This window comes from Pelophylax lessonae, assembly GCF_965119305.1.
Source record: "Pelophylax lessonae genome assembly, chromosome: 6".
NCBI lineage: Eukaryota > Metazoa > Chordata > Amphibia > Anura > Ranidae > Pelophylax > Pelophylax lessonae.
The window spans coordinates 240,408,896-240,421,042 of record NC_138773.1 but is presented as its reverse complement, the minus strand read 5'-3'; the positions used below and the strand labels follow the sequence as shown (position 1 = coordinate 240,421,042).

General features: G+C 37.8%; 1 protein-coding gene across 1 annotated transcript in view; it reads right to left on the bottom strand.

Annotated features, from left to right (window-relative positions):
- The window catches only part of LOC309558726 (titin-like), a 320,308-nt gene that overhangs the window by 91,560 nt on the left and 216,601 nt on the right, over positions 1-12,147 (bottom strand). The window contains exons 172-199 of the mRNA XM_082261775.1: positions 11,602-11,880; positions 11,097-11,505; positions 10,879-11,003; positions 10,523-10,789; positions 10,010-10,279; positions 9,615-9,917; positions 9,218-9,520; positions 8,375-8,562; positions 7,933-8,047; positions 7,563-7,847; positions 7,333-7,484; positions 6,599-6,746; positions 6,159-6,336; positions 5,942-6,063; positions 5,537-5,824; positions 5,121-5,417; positions 4,842-5,028; positions 4,597-4,712; positions 4,205-4,504; positions 3,801-4,100; positions 3,531-3,636; positions 3,244-3,440; positions 2,847-3,152; positions 2,479-2,757; positions 2,094-2,393; positions 1,707-2,009; positions 1,235-1,609; positions 778-1,080 (exon numbers count right to left, since the gene is read on the bottom strand). Of these exons, the coding sequence (XP_082117901.1) occupies positions 778-1,080; positions 1,235-1,609; positions 1,707-2,009; positions 2,094-2,393; positions 2,479-2,757; positions 2,847-3,152; positions 3,244-3,440; positions 3,531-3,636; positions 3,801-4,100; positions 4,205-4,504; positions 4,597-4,712; positions 4,842-5,028; positions 5,121-5,417; positions 5,537-5,824; positions 5,942-6,063; positions 6,159-6,336; positions 6,599-6,746; positions 7,333-7,484; positions 7,563-7,847; positions 7,933-8,047; positions 8,375-8,562; positions 9,218-9,520; positions 9,615-9,917; positions 10,010-10,279; positions 10,523-10,789; positions 10,879-11,003; positions 11,097-11,505; positions 11,602-11,880 (6,801 nt within the window). The remainder of the gene's footprint in view (positions 1-777; positions 1,081-1,234; positions 1,610-1,706; positions 2,010-2,093; positions 2,394-2,478; positions 2,758-2,846; positions 3,153-3,243; positions 3,441-3,530; positions 3,637-3,800; positions 4,101-4,204; positions 4,505-4,596; positions 4,713-4,841; positions 5,029-5,120; positions 5,418-5,536; positions 5,825-5,941; positions 6,064-6,158; positions 6,337-6,598; positions 6,747-7,332; positions 7,485-7,562; positions 7,848-7,932; positions 8,048-8,374; positions 8,563-9,217; positions 9,521-9,614; positions 9,918-10,009; positions 10,280-10,522; positions 10,790-10,878; positions 11,004-11,096; positions 11,506-11,601; positions 11,881-12,147) is intronic.

Below are 12,147 nucleotides of genomic sequence, written 5' to 3'. Positions count from 1 at the left end.
AGTGAAGATCTGTCCGTTCTACTATGTAGAACGGTTGATCTTTGCTTTTACACCAATAGGAATGTCCCTACACAGTTAGAATCACGCCCCTAGGACACACTTAACCCCTCCCTGTCCAATAAAGTTAACCCCTTCCCTGCCAGTGTAATTTTTGCAGTAACAGTGCATATGTATAGCACTGATTACTGCAGTAATGTCACTGGTACCCCCAAAAGTGTCAAAAATGTCAGTCAAGGGTCCGATCTGTCCGCCGCAATGTCGCAGTACCGAAAAAAAAATCGCAGATCGCCGCCATTACGCGTTAAAAAAAAAAACACCAAAAATGACAAAAATCTTTCCCTTTGTTAGTAAACGCGATAACTTTTGCGCAAACCAATCAAAATACGCTTTTTGCGATTTTTTTTACCAAACATAGGTAGCATAAAACAAATTGGCCGAAAAATGTTAAAAAATTTTGATTTTTACTTTTTTTTTGGGGAATTTCATATAAAAAAATGTGAAAAATATTGTTATTTTTGCAAAATTTACGCTCTTTTTTTGTTTATAGCGCGTGATCAAAAAATCGCACAGGTGATCAAATACCACCAAAAGAAAGCTCTGTTTGTGGGAAAAAAAGGACGTCAAATTCGTTTAGGTACAGCGTCGCACGACCGCGCAATTGTCCGTTAAAGTCACGCAGTAAAAAATCGCAAAAAAAACCCTGGTCCTTTAGCAGCCAAATCCTCCGGGGCTTAAGTGGTTAATATCAAATTCTTACTGCAGACAGAAAACACTTACTAAATGGATCTTTGGCAAGGAGTGGCTGAGAGACACATGGAGGTCCAGGGCCAAATTTATTTTCAGCTGTTACACGGAAAATGTATTCCTTGTCTTCAATTAGTTTAGTGACTGTATATTTGCAGTGTCTCAATGTAGATGTCACAATCACCCAGCCGATTTCAGCCCTGGTATTGTCCTTCTTTTCTAAGACATAGTTCAAGATTTCACTACCACCATCATCCAGTGGAGGCTCCCAATTGCATATAACAGAGTTTTTCCTCACTTCTTCAAATGTAAAGTTCACAGGAGGTCCAGGTGTATCTGAAAATCATAAAAAGCAAGATAAAAACTGTTAGCAAAATTACCATAATACCACACACCATACTGTAATATCAACACAGAGTAGCATATTTATTGACAATATATTAATGCTACTTGTATCAGTCATACTTCAGGAAAACAAAGGTTTGCATACCTAGCACATTGACTTCACATGAAGCCTTGGCAACACCATGGTCATTTTCAACCTTTATAGTGAATATGCCATGATCCCCGCGAATTGAGTCTCTGGCAGACAGCTCAGAATCTCCTTGTCTGCTGTTGTCAACGTTCAAGCGCTCTGGCAGGCTGAGGTGGAATGGCTCATCTACAACTGCTTCCTTTTTCCTCCTAGGTACTATTTTGTCCACTCTCCTCTTTATCTCCTCCGGTCTTATCACCTCATCATTTCTAAGCCATGTAATTGTTGGATATGGTGAACCAGTGATATGTGCATTCAAAACAATTTCATCTCCTTGTCTGACTGAAAGTCCAGACTGCAAACTACCTGAAAGGAAGACTTTTGGAGGATCTGAAAATAATAAAACATAAATATACATATGTTAGTGCTCATGTTGCCTGCTGTATGTTTGAAACTTTAACAAGTTTTCAGAACTTTTTTGTCATACCCATGGGATCTGCAGCTTTTATTCCTAGGGTTGCATGAGAAGGTTCACTAACACCAGCTATATTTTCTGCACGCACACGGTACTGGTATTCTTTTCCTTCTTCCAAACCTTTAACAGTGTAAGACAGGACAGGTACAAGAGAGTCATTACATCGTTCCCACTTTTCACCACCTTTAGGTAGCTTCTCAATTATGTATCCCATGATCTTGCAGCCTCCATCATACTGAGGAGGTTTCCAGGTGAGGGTTATGGTCTTTGAAGTTGGATTATGAGTGTCAACATCCACAGGTGGATCAGGGTGCTCTGAAGAATAATGCAAACAATGAATATACTGTGTAAAACTCCTGTGCATTTTAGTTTTCTACAGATAATCAAAACAGGACTTACGCTTAGCATCTTCTGCAATGATGGGGTTTCTGAGTTCAAGATATTCTCCTCCACCAATCTTATTTACGGCTTTGACTCTGAAGTAGTACTCTCCATTAGGTATCAGATCTTTAACATTCCACGTTAGTTTATTCTCTCCAGACATCACTGCTGTGTATGTTCTTCTTCCAGCTTCTCTACGTTCAAGCACATAGTGCAGTATAGGAGTTCCACCATCATATTCTGGAGGCTCCCAAGATACTTTGCATGAATTCTTGGTAACATCATCTGCTTTGATCTCTTTGCATTGACCAGGTAGTCCTTAAAAATGCAAGACATAACTTAATTATTGTGTGTTTTTTGAAACACTGAATAATTCTATTGTTTATAAATCAGCAACCATTACCTATTACTTTAACATTGATTGATCCGGTGGTTGAGCCTATCTTGTTCTCCAGTGTAATAGTATAGACTCCTGCATCTCCATGAACAACATTAGAAACATCTAGCGTGGCAGAGGTATAATCACTCTTAGCAGAGACTCTGTCAGCGATTTTGATTTCTTTTCCATCCTTATGCCAGTTGATAGTTGGTGCAGGCACAGATCTGAACGGCACTGGAATAGTAAGTTTTTCTCCTTCTACCACAACTAAATCTTGAGTTTTCAGATCAATGGTTGGGTTACCTGTCAGTAAATTAAAGAAAGGATTCAGGATAAAAGAACTATATTGTTTTTAAGCATCAAAAATTAAGTAGAAGAGAAAATAAACTTACAATCTGGGTCTTTAGCGAAGACACTCTCTGAAATTTCAGATGGATCACTAGCACCAATAGCATTAACAGCTCTGACGCGGAGGATATACTCTTTATCAGGGATAATACCTTCTTCAGCTTTGTACTTCAAGTCCTTAATTGGTCGAGAATTGATTCTCATCCACTTTTCTGTGCCAACTGGGCATGCCTCAACATGGTATCCAATGATAGGACTGCCACCATTTTTTTCTGGAGGCTTCCAAGCAATGGAGATGTGGTTTCTACTGGCATCAGTAACATGTAGCTCAAGAGGTGGTGATGGGGGACCTTAAAAACAGCAAGAAATATTTATATATATATAATCATTTTAAATTCTTACTCTGGGGAATTAGATATATCCCGAGATGCCATTACGTACTTGTTGGGTCTTCAATGGCCATAATGTCTGTAGGTTCACTTGGGTGACCAATTCCAGCTTCATTCTCTGCACGAACTTGGAACTGAACTTCTGTGCCCTCAATAACATCTGTTACTTTGAAATGGCACTCAGGTCCAGGAGTTCTGCCAGCTTTCACCCAACGTGTGGCCAGCTTCTCTTTCTTTTCAATAACATATCTGAATATAAAATTAGATGTAATTATGCTTTGGGGTACACCTTTAGTGGAAAAAAAACATTCAAATATGTGTAATTTCCTGATCACTAACCTTTGAATAGGTCTTCCACCATCATTCTTTGGGGCTTCCCATTTCAGTTCCACATGTCTCTTTGTTACATCTACCACTGTAAGTGCATATGGTGCTCCAGGAGTAGCTAGAAAGCAGAAATGATTATTAAGATGTTAAGGTGTTTCATGTACAATAATGCAAGTAAAAATACTTTTATGAAAGTTAAAATAATAAATTAATTTTGCATTTGTTCCAAATGAAATAAATGCATTATGTTATATAAATTTAACAAAACATGAGGTAACTTACTAAATGTATCTTTGGCCAGTACTGAGTCCTCCAGCTCACAATAGTCACTTTGTCCAACTGCATTTTCAGCTGCAACACGGAATACATAAAGGGAGCCTTCAGACAGAGGGGTCACTGAGCATTTAGTTTCTTTTACAGTGGTGTCTACTGTCTGCCAGCCTTTGCGCCTAACATCTCTCTTCTCAACAATGTAGTTGGTGATTGGAGAGCCACCATCTCTTTCAGGCAGAGTCCATTTAAGATCTGCTGTGTTCTTTGTTATGTTAATAACCTCAAGGAAACGAGGTGGAGAAGGTGGATCTAAAATAAAAATAATAAATCACAAATCATTATTGAAAATGGAATATTTTCAAAATAAAATGTAAAAAAAATTGTAGTTTAGAGGGTAACAAAAGAAAACTTACTCAGTCTCTCTTTGCAAAGCACTGGATCACTTGGCTCACTAGGTTCACTTTCTCCAGCCTTGTTAACAGCTCTTACTCTAAACGAATACTCCTGCTTCTCCATGAGGCCTTTCAAAAAATGTTCTGTGGTGGGGACACCCTCTGCCACTCTGACCCACTCATCGGTACCTGTCTTCAGCAGTTCAATAACATAGGACTCAATTTTGGCACCACCATCATGCTCTGGTTTCAGCCAGTTCAAGAAGGCAGACGTCTTGGCAACATCTTTAACAGTTGGTTTGCCTGGTGCCCAAGGTGGATCTAGAAAATAAAAAGTAAATAAATATACCATAGACTAAATGTAACAGGTTAGGTCAAGAGCATGTTACTGTGTACATTTAAAATAAACATACCAATTGGATCTTTTATTAAGATTGGCTGGGTTTCTTTACTTGGTTTTCCAGGACCAGCAATATTTTCTGCCAGAACACGGAACTGATACTTCTTTTTGTTTGTAAGGCCTTTGACTCTGTTACAGAGTAGAATTTCCAGTTAACAAAATTAAATTGTTAAACAGATATTTCTAAATTATAATCTGCAATTATTTAAAATAATTTGTTTTGGATAAAGTGATTGTGATTGGCTTGTCAAAGAATACCTGTATGTCGGATCTTTCACTGGAGTCTTGTTACATCTAATCCATTTTCCTGTTTCTGGATCCAGTCTTTCAACCCAATATCCAGTAATGGGACTTCCACCATCTTCATCTGGCTCATTCCAGGTCAATGTAACTGCATCTTTACAAATGTCAGAAGGTTCAAGGCGAGTTGGTGGGCCAGGTGGATCTGCAAAAATGGATCAGTATAACTATTGTGAGATTCTCCATGCTAATAAAAGGAACCGGAAAATATCATATGAAATATGAGTATTTTCTTACCAAATGAATATTTGGCTACCATGGAGAGAGACTGGACTGGCTCTCCAATGCCATACATGTTTTCAGCACTGACTCTGAATTCGTATTCCTTAAGAGGTGTCAATTTTGTAACCTTATATCGAGTTTCTTTAATGGTTGAAGACAGTTTGTTCCAGAATTCGCTTCCTGCAGCTTTCTGTTCAATAATGTAGTTTGTGATCTTGGATCCACCGTCGTCCCTTGGAGGATTCCATGTTAACACACAAGATTCATTGGTTATCTCAGAAATATCAAAAGCAGCGGGTGGTCCAGGTTTATCTGTGTACATAAAAGCAAAGTTATTAAGTATGCTGCAACTCAAAAAACACGCATAGACTTTTAAAGATTCATGATTATAAAGTCAAAGAATGACTTGCAATGGTTTAAAGGAAGCATACCTAGAATATTAACTTCAACAACTGCTGTAGCACGGCCAGAGGTGTTTACGGCTTCAATAATGTAAGTTCCAGAGTCGCTGCGTGTACTCTCATTAATGGTAACTGTAGAATGTCCAGGCTTGTTTTCAATGTTTATCCTCTTGTCGATTTTTAAGAGAGAGTCTGCTTTGCTCCATGTTATTTTTGGATCTGGCTTTCCTTTAATTGTGGCAGGTAATTCAATTTTGGTTCCAGCCTTCACTGTTAAACCAGCAAGCAGTTTAACATCCAGGAAAATTTCTGGGGCCTCTGTATGAGAAAATGGACAGTGAAGTTAAAAAGAGAAATATGTACATATAAAATATTTTGTTTTTAATTACATAGCACAACATAGCATCAGATAATCATTGTTAAAATAGTTCATACCTTTAGGATCTGTAGCTAGTATGTCATCTGTTGGCTTGCTTGGTTTACTGGCACCAAGTCTGTTAAGTGCCTTTACACGGTAGGCATACCACTGCCCTTCTGTAAGATTGTCAACTTGGAGCCTATAAAGAGGGGGCATTGTAACATGTTAGAATCACCAGTATCAACACATTGCTTACAAATGTTCTAACTGATACTTGTGGCCACTCATTCTTACTTTGTTTCTATCACAGAATCACCACAAATTTCCCATTTGTCTGTGCCACGCTGGCATCTCTCCACAATATATCCCTTAATACGTGAACCACCGTCATATTTTGGTGGTTCCCAAGTAAGGAAGATTCCTTTTGCTGTCGGGTCTCTCCATTTAACATTTTCAGGTGGGTCAGGAACAGCTACATCAAAAAGTGTCAAACAGTAGGTTTTAGTAAACAGATAAATATAATATCTAGGTACTTTAGGCATGTATACTCATTGTGCCACCACATTACAATCAAATTTAAAAGTTGTAAAACAAGCATAAGCAAATTAAATAAACAAGCAAACTTTTGTTTAGGACCCTGATTTTACTTGCTCACTGCTGTCTATAGTATATAAATATATGGTGTATATATGTATTTTTTTATACTTTAGAGCAAAAAATGAACTTCCACCTACTTGCTGGTGCAGACATGTTTACTGGCTCATCAATGTATGCAGGTTCTCCTGGTCCACACTTGTTACATGCGGACACTCTAAACAGATATTCTTTGCCTTGGATAAGGTCAGAAACGGTGAATTCTTGGTCAATTACATTGTCCATAACCTATAATATAATGTAATATAAGATAATTTAGTAATATAGCAATATAGTGCCGTTGACAAAAAGTGTGGGATATCCTAGGCTCCCTTATAGGTAATAATATATGGCTTGTCTTGTGATAGGTGGCTGCATACAACCTAATTGTTTCCCACAATGTAAATCAATATATATATTCTCACTCTCAATATAGTGCTGCTATCTGTAAAAGTGTATCATTAGTACTACAACCATAGCAAAACTGAAGATATTACTTTATGTTATTTCAGGTCTGCGTCGATGAACTGCTTCTCGTCACGCACAAGTGTATAAGAGTACAAAAGAAACTGCAGTAGGTCAAATGCTGGTCGGAAAGAGACCAACTGCAGGTCAAATGAACCTTTTATTTCTGAACAATTTTAGAAGCATCGCAAACGAATGTCTAAAACAAGCTGCATTTATCCATTTACACAAGCCAAAAACCTGTTCACACAGGTCCTTTATTTGTTTAAAAGTCAACAATATTTGGACAATGGGAATGTTTTATATAGAAAGTACTATACACTAAAGATATACAATTAAAATCCACATTAATACAGAAGACAATACATACCCTAGCCCATGTCTTGCGGTTGACTTCTCGTTTCTCAATAAGGTACCCAGTAAGAGGGCTGCCACCATCATTCTCAGGAGCTTCCCAGGAAAGGTTGACAGAGCTTCTTGTAAGATCCCCAACCTTGAGTTCTCTAGGAGCACTTGGACGAGCTAAAATAAAATGTTTTTGTAAGTTTGTTTATTTTAAATATAAAAAAAGTTACATTTCCAAATAACACTAGCTCTTACCAATAACATTCACATTAATTTCTCCAGATACTGATGCTACAGGGTTTGTCAGCTCTAATGTGTAGATTCCTTTGTCAGCTCGTTCACTTGGGGAAATGACGAGCTCAACAAAGGCAGCGGTGGTCTCTATCTTTACGCGGTCATTGTTTTCCAAGATTGCTTCGTTTACTGACCATACTGCTGTTGGAGTAGGATAGCCTGTGATTGGAACACGTATTTTGAGGGGTTCGGGGACAATTACTTCCAGGCCCTTTTTGAAGGCACTTAAGTCCAGAGTGGGTGGTGCTGCAAAAATAAAATGAATGGAACAATTTTACAAATTGCACAACTCAAATTCCGCTTCTCCTTAAACATAAACACTAAAACTTACTGTGAGGATCATCTGCTGTAAGAGGTCCCAAGCTTTCTGTAGGATCTGAAATGCCAGCTGCATTTTCTGCAGAGACTCTATAGTAATAGTTTGCTCCAGCCTTCAGACCAGTTACCTAATTATTTAAGATATACCATAATAAAGTTAATAATTTGTGCAAATAAAATAACTGAAATATATAATTTAAAGTATTCAGTTAGATTTAGATGTATTAATTCAGCTGATAGATTGGAACAAGCTACAGAATCAACAGAATTAAAAGTTCTCTATAAATCTTGGAGTACTCTCTAAAAAGATCTTGGAGTACATGTAATAAATACAAATACTCCAACATCATGTGTCTGATGATGTTATCTATTCTGGTTTGAAAAATATTTAGTGTAATTTGCTTACTTTTTGCAAAACTTTAAGTAGTACTGAAACAAAGAAATTAGAAATGTACCGTGTATGTAAGATCAGGAGCCAATCTCATGTTGCAGCGTATCCATTTGTCAGTGCCTTCTTCAGATCGTTCAATAATGTAGCCTAATACTGGGCTTCCACCATCCTGAAGAGGAGGTTCCCATGTGAGCTGAACAGAAGACTTGGTCTGATTTGAATGAGTCAAGTTGATTGGAGGGCTTGGTTTTTCTAAGTACACATAGGGGAGATTTAATAACAATATTACCAGACATCTTTGGCCCCTAGTGGCCTGCACCTAATTCGGGAAGGCCTTACAACAGTTTCACAAAGCTTTCTTTAAATAAAAGAGAGATGCCAGTGATCAAAGTGGGTCATGTTATGCTTGGAAGCTGTTATGAGTTTAAAAGCTTCTCACATAGGGTTCGCTGGTTGCTATGAAGCTGGGAGCATAACAGCAACAGCATAGCAACAAATGACTAATTCCCGGCCCCATTCAACTGTCACCCAGGAGATTCCCCAGCTGACAGCTAAAAGTAAACAAAGGGGCGTTGATGCTGTTGACAACATTGTCTAAAGTAACAAGTGTGTAATTTCACTTCTTAGTACATCACAATGACATTAACCTTTTTAAAAAATGCAGATTCAAAAGGCGTGGGATTTAGTAAACAGATTGTGGGTTTAGTTGATTTGAGTAGATGGAGTTTAACTGGCATGAAAAGATGAGCTTTATATTACCCCTTTAAAATACTCTGGAATGAACAGCTGATAAAACAAGCCAATGACCATCTTACTCAACAGCCTCCCTGGCAGCACACCACCTTCTGCAATACTACAAATTCTCTTTACACTTTAAACTGCAATATATGATCATAGATACACATACCAATTGGATCTCTGATCTTAACAGCCGGTGTAGCAGCACTGGGTTTTCCAATTCCAGCTTGGTTTTCAGCTCTGACTCTAAAAATGTATTCTTTGTTCTCCACAACATCATTAAGAGTGGCTCCCAGTTCATCAGGCTTGGTTATCATGCCTGTGTCCCATTTGATAGAAGCTCTGTCACGCAGCTCAATGATGTAAGCTGTTATTTCAGCTCCACCATCATACTCTGGTGGCTCCCAAGTCAGTGATGCACCAAAGCGATTGACATTGCAAACGGCCACATTGAGAGGAGGTCCAGGAACATCTATATTATAGATAAAAATCAATATTACATTTGCAGATCAAAAAAATCCCTACAAAATCAACCAGATATGATGTCAATTTTTTATTGTACTTACCAAACTTGCTTTTTGCTTCAACAGGTTTGTCTGTTTCTACAGGTTCACCAGCACCAACTCTGTTTTTGGCACTGACACGGAACAAATATTCTACACCTCCCTTCTGGAGTCCAGTGACAGTGTATTCACAGCTGTCTGCATGGTCAGTAACAAGGACCCAAGTCTTACGCTTGACATCTCTCCTTTCAACAATATAGCCAGTAATTTTGCTGCCACCATCTGACTCTGGTTCTTCCCAAGCCAGACTGACTTCCCCATCATATGTGTCAATCACTTCTAGATTTCTGACAGGTCCAGGAACATCTGAAAAAAATGTAAAAAAAACACCTTAGCTGTACTGGCAGTAAAAAAATGTGGCTTAAATTTTTGCTAAGGTACTGGCAGATACAACATACCAATAACATCTAGGTTAATGTGCGCCTCTGCCTTGCCATGTTTGTTTTGCAGGATGATTGTGTAATGACCCTTATCCGCTTTCTTTGTTTCAGGAATCCTGAAGCTTGTTGCATTTGCTGTAATATCCACATGTACATCAGACAAAGCTTCACCTTCTCTACGCCACTCAGCTTCTGCTTTTGGATAGGCATCATATGGCACAGACATTGTAAGTGGCTTTCCTGCATCGATTACAATGTTCTGATCTGCTGTCTTTATCTTTGGTACAGCTGTTAATAACCAAGAGTGCATATATGAATGCAATGACTGATATCACAACATTGGAATAACAATATTAAAATTACCAATAATATGCTTTGTTAAACTGGAAAATGAAAAAATAATAAAAACTTAGCATAAAATCTATACATGTATAGCACCAGATTTAAGTGAATTTGACAATGTTACACTTGTATTTGTGCATATCTCATTATAATGTCTGACATGCATGCATAGATATAAATATACTGTACCTGCCAGCTCAAGTTTTGCTCTAGCATCTTTATCCTTAGCAACAAATCTGTATTCACCCTGATCACGGGGTCTGATTTCACAAACTTGTAGCCTATGGACCTTTCCTTCACTCATCATTTGATGTTTGTCTCCCTGGACAATGATCATGTTATTTCTGAGCCATTTCACCTCTACTCTATCCTTATTTAGCTCAGCCTCAAAAATAACATCAGAGCCTGGAGCTTCAAAAATGTCAAGAGGTGGTCGGATAATCTCAATCGGGATTTCTGGAAATAAGAGGAAAGAATAAAATACATGTAAAAAAATCCCATTAGACTGAATGTGCACCTGCACAGACACAAAGGGTTTCCCTTACCTTCAACAAAAAGTCTTGCTCTTGATTTTCTCTCGTCTACTCCACAAGAGTATTCACATTCATCCTCTGGTCTGCAGTCTTTAATAATAAGTCTGTGGAGACTTCCATCTTTTTCAAATAGATACCTTAACAAATATATAAGATGAGTTAAGAAAATGAGATGATAAATATGAACAAGGTGATATACACAAAGAATATGATTTCAAATATTTCCTCACTTTTTGTTCTCTCTAAGTTCCCGGCCATTTCGGTACCATTTCACAGCAGCTTTCTCTTTTGAGAGCTGGCAAGTAAAAACAGCATCCTCAAACTCAATAACAGTTTGGTCTTGGAGATGTTGAACAAAATCTGCTGGAGCTTCTGTGATCAAGAGCTCAGCTACTGCCCTGTCTTGTCCAGCAATGACTGTGTACTCTCCTTCATCCACAAATCCACAGTCCTTTACGATAAGAGAATGCTTGTACTTGTCAACCTTATACAAGACTCTTCTGTCCAGAACAACTTCTTGGCCATTCTTCATCCACATGACTGTTGCATTTGGACGGTTAACTTTGCAGCAGAATGTGACTGACTTCTTCTCCATTGTTTCAATATCTTCAATAGGTTCAACAATTCTCAAGTCCTCCTCTGAAATAGAAAATGTTTTTTTTTATAGTTTACCTCAATGCCTTCTAACCCTGAGGGACATCTTGTTACAGTTCTGCAGTAATAGTAGTTACTTACCCACTACTGTTAAGGAGGCAGCAGACTTGACATGTTCACCTCTGTGGTTTGCCAATGAAATTGAGTAATTGGCTTGGTCATCTGACTGAGCATCCCTGATTCTAAGAGTATAGACCAGATCTTTGTGTACCATAATATATTTTGGACTATCAAATATAGCTTCATCATTTTTGAACCACTTGGCTTTGGCCCCTTCTGTGTTAACTTCACAGTTAAAGACAAGTTCTTGTCCTTCTTTAACTTGTTGGTCCTTTAGAGGAGTAATGATCCTGAGTCTCTCTGTAATGTAAAGTTATGCATTAAAACAACATACATTAACTACATAATTTTAATTTGCACTTCTCACATATGCAACTCTATATTTCCCTACTCTATCACTATGCCATATGACTTATATTAAAAAAAAAAGTGTTAAGTAGAAAATTTGCAAAAACTATAAATCATAATTATTGGAGATGTTGTAAAAAAGTAAAACTTTTATTATGAAAATAATAATATTTTTATATATGACATTCTTTTTATAAAAGCTAAGGAGCAAAAACTCTC